Source organism: Phaethon lepturus, unplaced genomic scaffold (assembly GCF_000687285.1).
Source record: "Phaethon lepturus isolate BGI_N335 unplaced genomic scaffold, ASM68728v1 scaffold15515, whole genome shotgun sequence".
NCBI lineage: Eukaryota > Metazoa > Chordata > Aves > Phaethontiformes > Phaethontidae > Phaethon > Phaethon lepturus.
The window spans coordinates 21,782-36,557 of record NW_010541321.1 but is presented as its reverse complement, the minus strand read 5'-3'; the positions used below and the strand labels follow the sequence as shown (position 1 = coordinate 36,557).

The 14,776-nt window shown below is 46.1% G+C and overlaps 1 protein-coding gene across 1 annotated transcript in view; it reads right to left on the bottom strand.

The window, feature by feature from the left end:
* Positions 1-3,946: 3,946 nt before the first annotated feature.
* The window catches only part of SLX4 (SLX4 structure-specific endonuclease subunit), a 22,852-nt gene continuing 12,022 nt past the window's right edge, over positions 3,947-14,776 (bottom strand). Inside the window, exons 7-12 of the mRNA XM_010287697.1 lie at positions 12,682-12,828; positions 10,770-10,939; positions 7,476-9,931; positions 6,123-6,225; positions 5,078-5,560; positions 3,947-4,446 (exon numbers count right to left, since the gene is read on the bottom strand). Coding sequence (XP_010285999.1) covers positions 4,110-4,446; positions 5,078-5,560; positions 6,123-6,225; positions 7,476-9,931; positions 10,770-10,939; positions 12,682-12,828 — 3,696 coding nt within the window. The 3' untranslated portion in view covers positions 3,947-4,109. The remainder of the gene's footprint in view (positions 4,447-5,077; positions 5,561-6,122; positions 6,226-7,475; positions 9,932-10,769; positions 10,940-12,681; positions 12,829-14,776) is intronic.

Here is a 14,776-nt window from a genome sequence, read left to right as displayed (position 1 = left end):
TCTGTAGGGCCTCTCCCCCACGGGTGGGTTACCTGCTGCCGGCTCCGCCTCAGGCTGAAGCTCTCTCCACACTTGCAGGGTCTCTCCCGTGTGGGTTATCCAGTGCTGGATGACATGCCATCGCTGCTGGAGGCTCTCCCCGCAGGCCAAGGGTTTCTCTCGGGATACCTGTGGAAGGCACGGCTTCAGTTCTGCATGTCAGGGCAGGCTCATCCATGTCGGGCGAGCAGGAAACACCCACCCTGGGGGGCAACACGGACCCTTCGTTGCAGAAGCTCAAAGAACAAGACACGGAGCAGCCAGCGTTTCATAGCAGGAAAGGAGAAGGAGAAGAAAGGATCTAGGAGAAGAAAGTAGAGGAGAAGAAAGTATCTAGTGGACACCAAAGCAGAGCTCTGGAAGTTTGTACGTGGGCTCAGCACCCTTCCAAGAGATGAGGACACTAGCAGGGGCACTGTCAGGCTGCTGGAGCCTGCTAGGTCCCGAGAGTGGAGATAGGTCGCGAAAGGAGGAGTGGGTTTGTGCCGAGCTTAGGCACAAGCTTAAATCCTTATCAATCACTTAAATCCTTAGTGAGAACTCATTCCTTAGTAATCTAAGCTTACAAGTTGGCTGCCTGGGCAGTAGAGCAGCTGGAGAGGCAAGGAACCTGGGCAGAGAAACACTGCAGGTACCTCTGAAACCCTGTTCTGGGGACAGCAACTGAATCAGAGAGACATCTGCTGAAGGCTGCGTTACCTCTCCCAGGCACTTTGTGTTTCATTAAACAAGCAGCAGCTTACATGCAATGCCTCTGAAAGAAATTTTATTCTGGAATGAGAGGAAAAGCAAACAAGCACATTTGAAACATGCTTCCAGAACAGCTTCAGTCCCCTTGAAGAACAACAGGAAGGATTGCTCTCGCATTTATCCGCAGGCACTGCAAGTGTAATACCTGGGCTCTGCTGGCCCAGTAGTAGGGGAAGGCACAGCAGCCACCACTCTGTGCTTTACATATGTGTTCTCATATTTTGTAGTTAAATTGGCCCCTCCGTGGATCTTGGCTGTGGCAGAGACCACACTGATGGATCACACCCACTCAAGAAATGCCATTAAGACAGGGTGACTTCTGAAGTAAGTGTACATACAGAACTGTGCCCGTACAAGAAAACAGCTCTCTTCTCACATGCAAGATTATTATGTAAGCATCTGCAGCACAGCTTTTCAGAATAAACCTATTGAGGCTATTTTTTCAGGCAGGAAATGTGACAATACACAAACCAACGTGGTGGTAGCTGCAAAGGAGTATCCACAATCAACCCCACAGATCATTCGATTGTCACAGTGAATTTAGAAGCAGTGTTTTCCAAAGCTCCCTCGGAGCTCACATGGTGCATCTTGGTAAAACAGAAGCTTTGTGCAATGCCAGTGACACATCTGTTCTTTAGCTTTAAAAACAATTGAAAAGGTTTTTGGATTTTTTTGTGCAGCCTTGGAAGCGTTAAAACAAACAGAAGTATCAAAATATTTTTGATAGCTGTTACTACGCAGTTGGAAATAAAAAATGATGACAATGTATTTTCCAAGACAAATGAGCCTGCATTAGGAAGGTACGAAAACCAGAAATACAAATGTGTTTGGCAACACATTATCACTGGCAGATGGCAACACCAGTGTTAGCTTGGGGAGGCACGCTTTGCTTACAGATTAATGAAGCAGGAGAATGAGTAATTGCTTTCAGATAAGTTGCAGTGTATGTCAGATATGTCCTTGCGGTCTTGAAGGCTGTAAAAGATTTTAAATCCTTTTCTCATCATCTGAGAAGAGTGTTAGAATTACAAGAGACATTTTGTTTTGTCAGCTTCAGCAACAAGGAAGCATGGAGGCAAGCCTCTGCAAAGTGGTCACCTCCAAATCCTGACAGCACAGATGTGATATTTAAAATCATCTTTCTGCATTAGGCAAAGACTGCCCAGTTGCAAGGTTTAAGGATGACAAAGATAGGAGGATGGAGACATTTTGGTGACTGAAATTCACAATTTTCATAGCATGCTGAACAGTTTTTTATGACACAATGCTGTTTGAACGATTGTAATTTATATCCACTGAACTGTGACACTGCATTCATTGACAGTTAAGATGTAATAAAGAATTGATTACAAAATCTTTGTAAATATAAGTCTTACGTAAAACAGAGCAAAAAACTGGGAGGGGATCTTACTTATTTTCCCATATTAAGACTGCTAAGTAGGACTGAAGCTTTTTCCATGTATGAAGTGTGTACTTGAGAGAGAAATACACAGTACACTGAGGGAAACAACATTTCCTAGAATGCCACTTAAGGCAAGCCTTGTCCTTTTCACTTAACAGTCATCTTCTGGCAGCTCTTGCACAAGAAGGTGAGGGAGGAAAAGGGATCTGACTGCCAAGAAAGAAAACCATCCCAAATTCCTGAAAAATCACCAGACATGGCAGAAGGCTTTGCTAGGAGGTCCCCCCACTGTTACACATGCCACTGACACCTGACAGAGGATGTTCATAACTGGTCACCCATTTCCCCTTCCCCAGCAGCCCTCCCCTCCAAGGCCAGACTGGACCCTTCCCCACAGCCCATCCTGCCAGACCCCAACACCTTCCCCCCAAGTCTCCCTTACCTTTGGGCTGCACAGCCCAGCTGAACCGGGCAGCTCGTCTCTCTCCAGGTAGCCAATTCATCTGCCACTGCCGGGTGATCTCTCCCATTCCACCTCTCCTTGCTCCTGGGCGCCCGTGTCAACTGCTCTTCCTCCAGTTCTCTGCTCGGGGTTTCAGCCAGTACAACCGCAGACTGCGGACTCTACTGCTCTCGACTAGACCCAATGGTGCTGCTTAGAACCCCCCCCCCAAGTCTGTCATAAGACATTATAGTTTATCGTTAGTACCTTAGAAATTGTTTATTGTAAATAGAAATAAAACAAACCAAGGATATACCGTATCAAAAATAGAAAATATATGTTCCAAATATATAAATATGTTTAGAAATCCAGCTTCTCTTCTTGAAGTCTTGTGTCCATTTTGTTGAGCTAGACTCTGCAGACTCCAAACTACCAGAACAGACAAAAGTCAGAAAATGTTGTGAAAATAAATACATAAAAGATGACAATTTAGGGTCCAAGACTTCCCCAAGAGTCCCAGACAGTTTACAACCTAAGATCAGTCCAGTTTGGAAATGAGACCGATGAGAGAAGTGGGATTAGATCAGGTTGTAAGAAGTGCTGAAGAGATTCAATGGCTACTATAATGCTGTCTTAAAAACATCCCTGTCAAGGACATACTCAAGCTACACTGACAAGGCAAAGTGACACTCAGAAAATGGAGCAGATGCTATCTTTAACGCAGATCCAGCAGGCAAGTGAACATACACAACTGAATGTTCGACTCTCAAGGGCTTTCTCATGATATCTGGGGTCAGAGGGCACTTTTGGGACCCATCACAAAGAGACCAGAGGAACACCTCTGCTGTTTTGCAGCCATTTAACAAACACAGCTTTAGGAGTTTTACCAGAGATTACAAATTGAATCAAGGACAGAAGAAAGGCATTGTATTTCTACAATGCTCCCTGCCTTAACAATCAGCAGGGCAGTCATATGCTGAAGAAATGAAGACTGAAGTCACCAGGGTCTAAACATTCAGTGCTTTAACACAGGGAAAAGGGGAGGGGTTTCTTGCAGGTGGGTTATTCTGCAGAATGCTGGAACGGGAAGCGTGATGCATATCACAGCCCAAGGCCAGGGAAAAGGTCTTGGCAAGTGTCACTGGGAGAAGTGCCATCAGGAAGAAAAGTTGGGGACCCTAAACCTACTAGAAAAATGGAAAGAAAAGTAAAGGTACAGGAAGAAAACGGGCGGGGCGGGGCAGGGGGGAAGAGGCTCCAGATGACCTGCATGCTGAAGGCAGGACAGCGACTGGAGGACTGTGTGCAATTTGTCAGAGCCATTCTCCAGCATGTCATCTGAACAGCAGGCCACAAGGAGGAGCAGTGCACACACCGATCACAGCACCACTGCTAGCACCAGCCTGGAACGGGGTTTGCAGCTTATCAGGAAGGCCTCCATGTACAAAATTTTCAGGATGGAGGCACGGGCTACATTCAGTATCGTCTCCTCTGTTTTTTGTTCCCCTTTCTTTTCTGTTCCTTCTCTTTCCGGGCTCCAGCTGTGGTAAATGTGATACAGTGAGCATCTAAAAAGTCCAGCAGCTTCGCCTTGGAAATTTTAATGCCGTTCTGTTTCAGCTCTGTGTGCAGCACAGCCAGCTCAATTGGCTCATAGAAGAGAATCTTGTGGTACAGGGCTGTGTTTGAACGGATGTAGCACCTTACTGCCTCCAGCTTATCTTCTTCCCGAGCTGCTGCCTGAGATGCTGGAAGCTCCTCTTCCTCCTCTTCGGATGCAAAAGCACAGGCTTCAAATCCATTCATGAAAGAACTAAAAGCAAGATCAAGTAGGCCAGAGATCAAGGAAAGAACAGGCCATCAAGGACAGGACCAGAGCTCCCCAAGTCCTTGGTGGCCAGCCCTTGTGACCACCCTCTGTAGGATCACAGGCTCTCCAATACTAGCACCCACAAAATAAGCAAAGCAGAACATGGCACATGTTCTGTAAACTTCCCCATCCCAGCCGCGATGGCACTGGTCCTGCTCACTCAGCCGTGGAGCTGCCCTGAATTCCTTGCTCCTGACCCATAGCACCTACTGCTGCCATACTGTGGCAGCCCCTGCTGAGCACTGCTGTGCCGTCCTCTCCCTGTGCAGGCTCTTGGTCAACATGAGTGCTCCTTGTTGCTCTAACTTGCAGAGACCAGGCATGCCAGATTTGGGCCTTGCCCACATGCCGTCACAAGCACTTTTGTGTCCTGAGAATAGTTCACTGGGAATTAAGACTGAAAACCCCAAAGCCTATTTCTTTTGTAGGAGTGTGTTGACCTTCAAATTAAATGCCCAAGGAGGTGGCAGGGCCACTGTAGGACACATGGACGCTCACCTCTTTCTTTGCCATGTTCCTAGCTCATCTGTGGCCTGCATCATTGACTGTTTTGTTTAGTGTTTTGTTCCCTTACCTCTGTGAACCAAAAGAGATGTCGCTTCCATCCACTGAAGAAACTGCAGACTCCTGAGATGCTGAGAGCACTGGTTCCTCACCATCAACTGCCAGAGACCATCTCTCTGGAGACACAGATGCCGTTTTCTGCTTTTTGGCTCCTTCTGGGTGATGTGTCATTTTAGTTCCCTCCTCTGGTGCTGCACAGTCTTTTTCTCGGGATCCAACAAGGTCATCATCAGCTCTCCCCACAGGGAGCACTGAAGAAGCTGTAGCAACCTGCTTCCTTTTGCCTGCAGCCCTCAAGGCTTTGGCACGCTTTCCACCTGCAGCCTGGTTTGCCTTTGACTGCCTAGAGTGTTTGGCTGGGGACTTCTGCAGGGGAGGCTGGGAAGATGGGATTTCATCCTCAAAGTCAGAGTCCATGTCCTGGTGAGTATACTGGAATATCTCCTTCAGCTTCAACACCATCTGGCGTTTTGGGAGAGCACGAACTCCAAATCTGAAATAGAAAGGTGAGGGCTTAGGTTAAGATTGTAGACTCATAGAATGGTTTGGGTTGGAAGGGACCTTTCAAGGCCATCTAGTCCAAACCCCCTGCAATGAGCAGGGACTTCTTCAACTAGACCAGGTTGCTCAGAGCCCTGTCCAGCCTGACCTGGAATGTTTCCAGGGATGGGGCATTGACCACCTCTCTGGGCAACTTGTACGACAGTTTCACCACCCTCATTGTGAAAAATTTCTTCCTTAGATCTAGTCTGAATCTACTCTCTTTTAAGTTTAAAACCGCTACCCCTTCTCCTGTCGCTACAGGCCCTGCTCAAATGTCTGTCCCCGTCTTTCTTATAAGCCTCCTTTTTTAAGATAATGCTGCACCTTCCACTGTCACAGCTCAGGAAGGTGCTCAGGCCAAGAAGTCCAGTGGTCAGCTGGAACAGTGTGACGTGACCTCAAAAAACACTGACTGGAGCTTCACCAAGGTTTCCCTTTCAGCCCAGGAGCTTTCTTTCACACTACCTGCCAGCAAGCTCATAAGGAGATGTACTCGCGGATGTAATGCTAACCTGCTCAACTCCTTCTTCAGCTGTGGGGTCTCCATCATGGAGTAAGCTGGCATTGGTGTCATCGGAGTGCTGGGAGGCTTGTCGTTCTCCTGACAGGATGGATCTGCAGCAGAATGAAATTACCATGATCAGAATTAGTACAGAAAGGACTTAAAATGGCTGATACCTTCCCCTCTTAGAGGCAGATGCTCTAATACTATATAATAATTGTTTCAGTAGCACTACTTTTCTACAAACTCAGCTTCATGTTGGACAGAACAGTCAAGACTTTTTTTTTTCCTGAACTGGGATACTTGGTTTTTATTGACTTTAAATCAGAAAACAATTTTAATTAAGACATATGTCATGTCTGAATACGAAGCCCATTCAGGGTTTTGTTAGAACAGGCAATGTTTACAAGGCAGTTAAAAAAACATGTTTACTGAATTCTGCGAAGTGGTTCTTCTCCCAGGAAGGAAATTTCATAATAGGGACTTGATGCAGAAGAAACTGAGCAAGTCAAGCTCCTGGGGTCCTGAGTTAGATACTGATTTAATGATACCAATTTACTGATCCTGTGAAGCACAGTCAGTCTGACATGTCGTGTTCTAAACACCCATTAAACTAATCACTTAGTATGGCATAATTAATAATATATTTAATTAGATAATAGGAGATCAAGTACTGGCCTTAGATGGAAGGAACCACGCAAGAGTATGTGCTGGGAACACAGAGGTCTGTTGCAAGGACCCAGAACCAGCACACAGAGGCAGCACAAGACAGTACTGTATCAGCAGCATTTTGCAGGGAAGCCTTTGCATGAATCCTAGGCACGGGCAGGGATAGGCACCCTCCCCCCACTAGCCTCAAGGCAAGGAAACCCTCTGCACCCGTGCCACTCAGTGCGTTGCTTACCTGATGTCCCTGTGCATGCTGGCACAAGCATTGCTTCACGAATGTGTGAAAAGCAAAAGACTGCACAGAGCACGCACTACTACTGGGAACAAATATCCACTAGCATGCAAGATGAAGGCTTTTTTTTTTGTTCTGTTTCGGTGGTTTTTTTTTCCTCCAGGTACCTGTAGCTTCTGCAAGGAGTACCACCACTATCAAAGAACCAGTGTGAACGGAACACAAGTGACTACGCTCCAGGAATCCCACATTTAGGTATGTTATGTTCTCTGCCACATCAGGAGATGACTGTACCACCTTTGTGCCTGGCCCTGACAACTACTTCAGATCAGAAGGGCAAAAGACGTTTTCAATGTATCAAGTGAACAAGGGGTGTATCAAGTATCAAGGGGTGAGATGACCACTTAAAATGAAAACAATTTAACTTAGTCCAATAAATCTAGGATCAACACAAGATCTCACCAGGAGTCTTTACAGGATCTGTCTGACAGGCACCCGCTGCAGCTGACAACCTCTGAGACAGAGGAAGCATCTTCGGAAATTCATCTTCCTCCTCTTCTCCATTCCAGTCATCCCAGATTTTGGAATTCAGGTAACTCGGTCTACTGCCCACTGATGAACATGCCTCAATAGGACTCCTTTCAAGACAGAGCAAAGTTGTTCTTCTGCCAACAGGACTTCCTCGAAGAGGGGTACTGCCCTTAATTTCCTGCGTGTGGACTGGGCTCTCCCACTGGTCATGCCAAGAGTCAGGTTTGGGGCTGCTGGCAGTGCTGGTCTTTGCATGGCTGACCTGGTTGGAGTCCTGGCTGTTACCTCTGACTGGTGACAGATATTCAACATGCCAACAGTCATCAAAGGGGATTGGGGGCTCATCACAAAGCAAGACACTACTACTCAAAGAAGGCAGAGTTATTTCCTTTTCACTGTCCTCTATCTCAACCACACTGATATTTGTTTTATCTTCCAATGACTGCTCATGGCATGGAGGCACAGGTTTGGCTAAAAATGGGATCTCGGCACATTTGCTTTTTATGTTGGTGTGGCCAGGGGAGAGGACAACTGGATCCCCTGGAGAAACTGGTGGGGAGTTGTTGGAAAATGGTCCTGCTGGTGGGCTCCTTGAAGGGCTCCTTTTACTGACTGAGGTCTCCATAGGCAAATGTTTGTCTGACCATGTTGTTTCATGAACTTTTATTAAATTTCCAGCCATTTCATGGTTACTATTACCTGCTGCTAAGTTCTTTGTGCTGAGTTTAGATGCTGGACTCTTCAAAGAATTAATACTTGTGACCGGAGTCTGTGTTGAGAAACTTCTGCTTTTGCTCAGAACTGGTGTGTCTGGCACTAGCCAGGAGCTGTCTGTACCTGAAGACATTTCATGACCAAGCCTTTTTTCAGGGCTCAGGTTTGGAGTCTGTCTGCCCTCTGTACAAGCATCTGTTTGTCTGCTGAGAGGCAATTCGGGGGACATCCGTACATCATTACTTACATGCACTGTATCTGTAATGCCACATGAGACCTGGGCAGATCTCTGCTCTGTTTCAGTGACTGAGGAGTTATGTTCAAGTTTTGGTATCTCAGGAACTGGTTCTATGTTTGTACATTTCAGTTGCCCAGGGATTTCCATTTTCTTCAGAGCAGAGTCTGACTCTGGTGACTTCTTGTCTTGCTGTAACTCCATTTCATCATCAGAAGATAAAACAATAACATCACCCTCCTTGTTCCCCTGAGCTGCAGAATCCTGAGTTCTGATGACTGGTGATGTCAACACTGTGACATACGAATGCTTGTTTAAATCAATGTCGGGAAGCTCTGCTGAAGAAATTGTGTTGTCGTTTCTTGATGCAGTATCCAGCTCGTTGGCTTTCTGAAAAGGTATTTCATCAGATGGCAATGATTTTTCCTTTTTGCTTTGCTTTGGTGCTGACCCATGTTCGCTGGTGAACTTTCTCTCTGATTTTGGAGATGCAGGTGAAGAGCCAACAGCAGGAAAAAGGGCAACATAAGGTCTGGGAGGAGGACTCCTGTAAAAACCATTCCTACATGGAGAGAGGTCTTTTTGTGACTTGCTGTACAGAAGTGAATCATTAACATCAACATGTTTTTCACTAGGAGCCTTTCCTGATTCTCTGATAACTTCTTTCATTGGGGAAGGCTCACAGTCATCTTCCCAAGTTGCAGAAACCAAGCGTTCATAACTTTCATTCATATTGGTATCACCGTGGAAGCTAGGAAACTGTTTTTCACCTTGATCTGCCCCATCATGTGAGACCTGAGATGACTTGGAATCACACTCATATCTCCTAACGGTCTCTCCTTCATTAGCAGTGGCACCATGGGATGCTATGTCCCATTTTTGAAATTCACTGTGGTGAGGCACAAAAATGGTCTGTGGAGCATTCACACTCTCACACCTATTTATATTCTGCATTTTCTCTTGTGCAGACAAGTCACACTTAGATCTTTCCACATCATTGTCATCCCTGAAATCTTTGAAGTTGTTGCATACTGAAGCAGATTCAGATCTCTTTACCTCTTCCTCCTCAGTTTGCTGGTTTGTACCTTGGGCTGCCTCAGTATGACTGCAGCTGCTGCAGTCTGTTCGCCTGCTCACCTCTGTTTCACCTTGAACCATCTTTCTCTGAGTTGCAGCAAACTCATAGATCTCCTCCAGCTCCTGTTCACCCACCCCATTGTCATCTTCTTTCTGGCATTCATGGTTCAGCATAGCTACTTCTTCCTCATCTTCACCCACCCACACTGACTTCAAGAGGTCTTGGAAGTTCTCAGCTCTGTCCTCACAATCTTTGTCATCCCTTACAGAGATAAGATCATCTTCTGAATCCACTCCAGAAGACACCTGACTCTCTCCAGTGTTGTTTTCACACTCTGCCATCACTTCCCTCACACCAAACCTGCAAGGACATAATAGTAATGTTAGTATTTTCCTCCTTCAGTATTTCTTCACCGTTTGGCTGCCTGATCACTCTTGTGAGCCTTGTAAAGAATTTGCATGAGGATGCTTGTTTCCTAAGACGTCCAAGATCCAGTACACTCCTAAAATTTGTAACTCCCTTTTCCAGGTGTCACTCACATGAGAGGATAAGGCTCACTCTTGCTTTTTTATGTTTGAGACTTAACAGCTATATGACTACACTAAAAGCCCTCTGCCATTTGCACTGGTGAGAGCCCCATGGAACAGCTGGGGCTGGATAATGCCTGTTATGAGCAAGCTTCATGGCTTTTTGGAGTGACAGGGCACCTCTGTACATATGTTTTGGCAAGACCCAACCATATTTCAGCAACTGCTCCTATTTCAAGCTCTTTACTTAGCGCACGCCTAGAATCACGACCAAGAGTGTGGCTGACACAACACATTAGAGTTCTAAGCATCCAATATATTCTGCAAGTGTTGTTCAGATTGCGTGCATCGCTAGTGCAATACTTTGGCAATCAGATATAGAAGAGATGCTCATCTTCATCTACATCAGCTGTCAATAAACATCCTGAGACAAAACTCTTGGCAAAAGTCTGCTAAGCATAATAATGAACATAGAAAATCACACAGATACAACCTGAAGAGAAACTCACAGAAGATAGGAGGGTGGGATGTTTTTACGTGCAAGTTTCATTTAAGATGTAAACAGAGGACTATGGAATTTGTAAGCCATTAAAACTGCAACAGAAGATATCAGGTTGGGGTCTGTGTGGCTGAGAGCATGAAGCGATCCAAAACATGCTCACGATACAAACCTGGCAGCCAGAGCCCCAACCTGGGGCAGTAGCCCAGCAGGGATGTCAGCATCAGCAGCATAAAGGTATCGCAGGAATGCACACACCGCTTCTCCTGTCACGTCACTCAGCAGCACACGGTGTGTCTGTGCATTCCCATCCTCCTCCACTAAGATCCCTTGGCTGTGAACCTGGGGTGGGGGCAAAGCAAACGAAGTCCACTTGTTGGTAAAGGAACAGCAACACCGATGTTCTTGTTCCTATCAGCTTACTCCTTTCATTTGCCAAAGTCTTATTCTGAGACCAGGACCTGATGCCTCAGAGGGAAGCTAAGATGACCAGTTATGCAGAGCTTCGTATGGAACAGGCTATTTCCTTCCCGACCCTACAGCTGTTAGCTGGGATGAAGTATGACTACTCATTGTTTTAGTCACACACACAAAGGACAGTCTTAGAGTTCTCCAGTTAGTCTTAGAATCAAATTACTTCCCAGAGCACAATTTCCAGAGTTACCTACATCTCTCTACAAGCGAGCTTCCTCTGATCTGTTTTGAATTTACCTACCCTTGATGCACTGCCAAAACTCTAGTTCTCCTGGTGTCCCACAGGAAAAGAGACACCATACAAAATACTACTCCACTGAACTGGACCTTTATCTGTGTGGGTCCAACTTGATCTCAGTTTTGGTGAAAATGCATCTCCAGTTCAGTAAGGTCTTACTTCCTTTGCAGCCAAATCACGAACTGTGCTATCTGAAACTCTCTCCAAAGTTAGGGGATGCCACGCAACAGAAAACACGAGCTCTGAAGTCATCTCTGATTAATTACTGTCTCCTTCTTATCCAAAATCCTTGACAAAGAAGCGTACTCCCTCATCCATACAGAAAATAAACGCTGCTCTGCAGGTGGGGACTTACAGGAAAACAACACTCTGCAGGAATCAAAAATACAGCAGGGGGCCAATCCCACAACTCTACCCCCACAAATGATTCCTGCCCATGAAAACAGCAGATGGGAATGCTGAAGCCAAGGCAGAGTTACAGGGAAATAAGAAGAGAACCTGGCTAACCCAGTGGCTTTTAAAGTCCTTTGATTTGTGGGCACACGCACATTTGCTAGTGGCTGTGAAGATCCCTTATGAAATTTCACATTAGGGCTGCTGTATGACATATATGAACTTGCTTCCCCGCCCCGAGCTTTCACGGACCTGTTAGAAATGGCCCGAGTCACCTTGGGTGGAAAGTACATGCAAGAGGATAAAACTAATTCCACTGTTTCCAAAAGGGCAGCTTTAAAGAAAGCCTCCTTTGTTAGGGAGCTGGCTGCATGGACTGGTGACAGCTCTGTGAAATAGCAGAGTTCAAATCTTAGGCTCAGTGCCTTTCACTGTCCCGACAGGAGTCTGCATAGGAGCAGGCTGGGAACTATCCAACCCAAAATGCTTCTGGGAACATAAGAACAACTTCACTAGCCTTGCAAAAAGCACAGTTCAGTACAGCTACCTGCAAAGCAGCTCCTGAGAGTGACAAAACCTCTGTGTAGGTTATTTTCAAGTACTTCCCAGAACTTCTCTACTCCACACTCAAGCTTCCCAGCCTGGGTGACAGGCAGGACACACCAAGATGGACAAGGCAGTCTGCACTTGCACAGCTACAAAAATTCAAGGGCAAAAAGCACTTAGGAAGCTTCTCCCATTGCTCATGGGCAGAACGCAAGGAAGGATCCTTGCCTCCCCATAGTCTGCCTAGATAAAGTACCACATTTCCCACCACTTTGTCAAGATTCTGGTTTCCGAAGCTGCAAAACCACTGCAGATCCAGAAGCACTTGCCCACGGACCCAGCAGCGCTCTGTGCCGATTCTGTCGCATTAACCAATACTAGGTGTGGGCAGTCTGGGCTTTCCTGAAGCGAAAGGTATGTCAGCAGTACTTACAACTTGAATGGCCTGTGGACACCGTGCGTACAACACAAACATGTGGGCATAAAGGACTTCCCCGGAGTCCACCTGGAACTGGACATCACTTAAGTGGGGGTTGTTGACCATTGCACTGAAATCTTCGGCCAGCAACCTGAGAGAGGACTAGAACACAGAAAGAACTCAAAACCAGAAGCTGCGTTACAGCCGTCGAACATTTCCCTGAAAAATAAGAAGGGAATAACCCAGTTTATCAGCACTGCTGTTCTGTGGGCCCCCGTCTGCATACACTGCCTTGGCCTTCTGAAGACAATCATCAGCATTATCAACTTAAGGTCTTCTGTACAACAAAGAAGCAGACAAGTCTAAGAGATATTTCTGGCTTTGTTTTCCTCCACTTTTTCACAACGTAGCAATTATAAAGAAAGGGCAGTCGTGTTGTATTGTACTGTACTTGTTCTGCCTTGTATTACAGCACATTATCACCCTCAGATTTTCACCACAGCACTTCCTGATGTGGTCTAGCCACTGCCTACAGTTGGCCTCTTGATCTGCTGCCTTCCACCACATTTTTAGGAAACTGTAATTTCCACTTTGATGGACTTGAACTCAATTCACTATAATTAGAGTAAGAGGATGACTCAGAGATGGGGTAACGAGCCTTTCTTCTCTCGTTCACTGTCTGGCAATGACAGCTGAGAAGAGCAGCTCCGCACAAGGGGCCCACATAGAATAAAACTAATGTAGGTATCTAGTTTGGAGGAATCCCCATGCATGTCACTGAAACCCCTTCTGAAAAGTCCACTCAATTATAAAAAAAGAAACATAATTTCTATTATCATTCTAGAAATGCTCACTGGAATTTTGGGGAGGGCTGGCTGCCTGAGCTACCTGTGACTAGTTCCTGGTGACGGTAAGGATGGGCCTGGGGTATGCTGCCAAAGACAGCAATGATGAACGCTCTGTTCCTGCTCTGGAGCTGCTCGCAGTACAAACCCACCCCAGGCAATCTTCTAAAGACTCAGATCCCTCTAGGCAAGTGTTGCAGCTCTGGAGGTGGCCAGTGCTTCAGAGAAGTGTGAAATACCCCCAGCTCACAGTTGAGAGGCTGTCTGACTGTAAGTGGAAATCAGTTTATAGTTAACGCACTCATCATTGACTTTGTGCTTTTCAAACCTACTGTCGGAGTTGAGGAACTGCAAGTTTTATTCCAGTGAACATCTGCATGAAATGCAGCTCCACCTGGAACAACACAGCTCTTTATTTTATTAGCAGGTTTCTACATTAGCAGTGGACTGTGGAAACCCAACCTTTCTACTCGCTCCAGCATGTGTTTGCGGGCAGCCAACACTAATTAGCACTAAAACAGCAGCACACATTGGGAACACTTTTTCCAGGCCTTCATAGGTGGGCTAGAGAAGACTCTACGTGTCGTGGCAGTGGTGTGGACTGATCTCCAAGGGGAAGACAGGAAGCTCAGTCTGGAAACTAATCTGATGTTTCTTGCTTTCTTATTCTTGGCAGGTAGGATACCTGCAAGACAGTACCTCAGGAAGCCAGCAAACACAGACTCCTGATGCTACGTTCCTAGGCAGCAAGCCCGGAACAGCTTTACTGCTGATGCTAAAATTATGACTCAAGAATGGGGAAATTAAATAAGGTTAGAAACCTCCTAGCTGCACCATCCTCTGTGCAAAGCAAACAGACTGGTCTGAAGACAGCTCCAAGTGACTATGTGTTCCTGTTGGAGAACACACTGGGACACTCTCTCCTACTGAGGAGACCAGCTAGACTGGACTCCACAGATGTGACAAGGGTCTTAAGCGTGGGTGGAGGGATGTGTTACCAATGCAATGGCGGTATTTGCTCTACATGGTTACACTCTGTCTGTGCACATATAAAGCACAAATCTCTCCCACTGGCAACCCAATTCTTCAGCAACACTTCATTTGCTCAGGAAAACTATCATGGAATCAGACTAAATCTTAAAAAATGATCATACTGGTTTTTCTAGTAGCAACTGAGTTTCAACATTATCAGAATAGCTTCTGTATTGCTAAAGGGCTCTGATTTAATAGACTCAGAAGCTTATAAAACAAGATGGTTTTTCCTG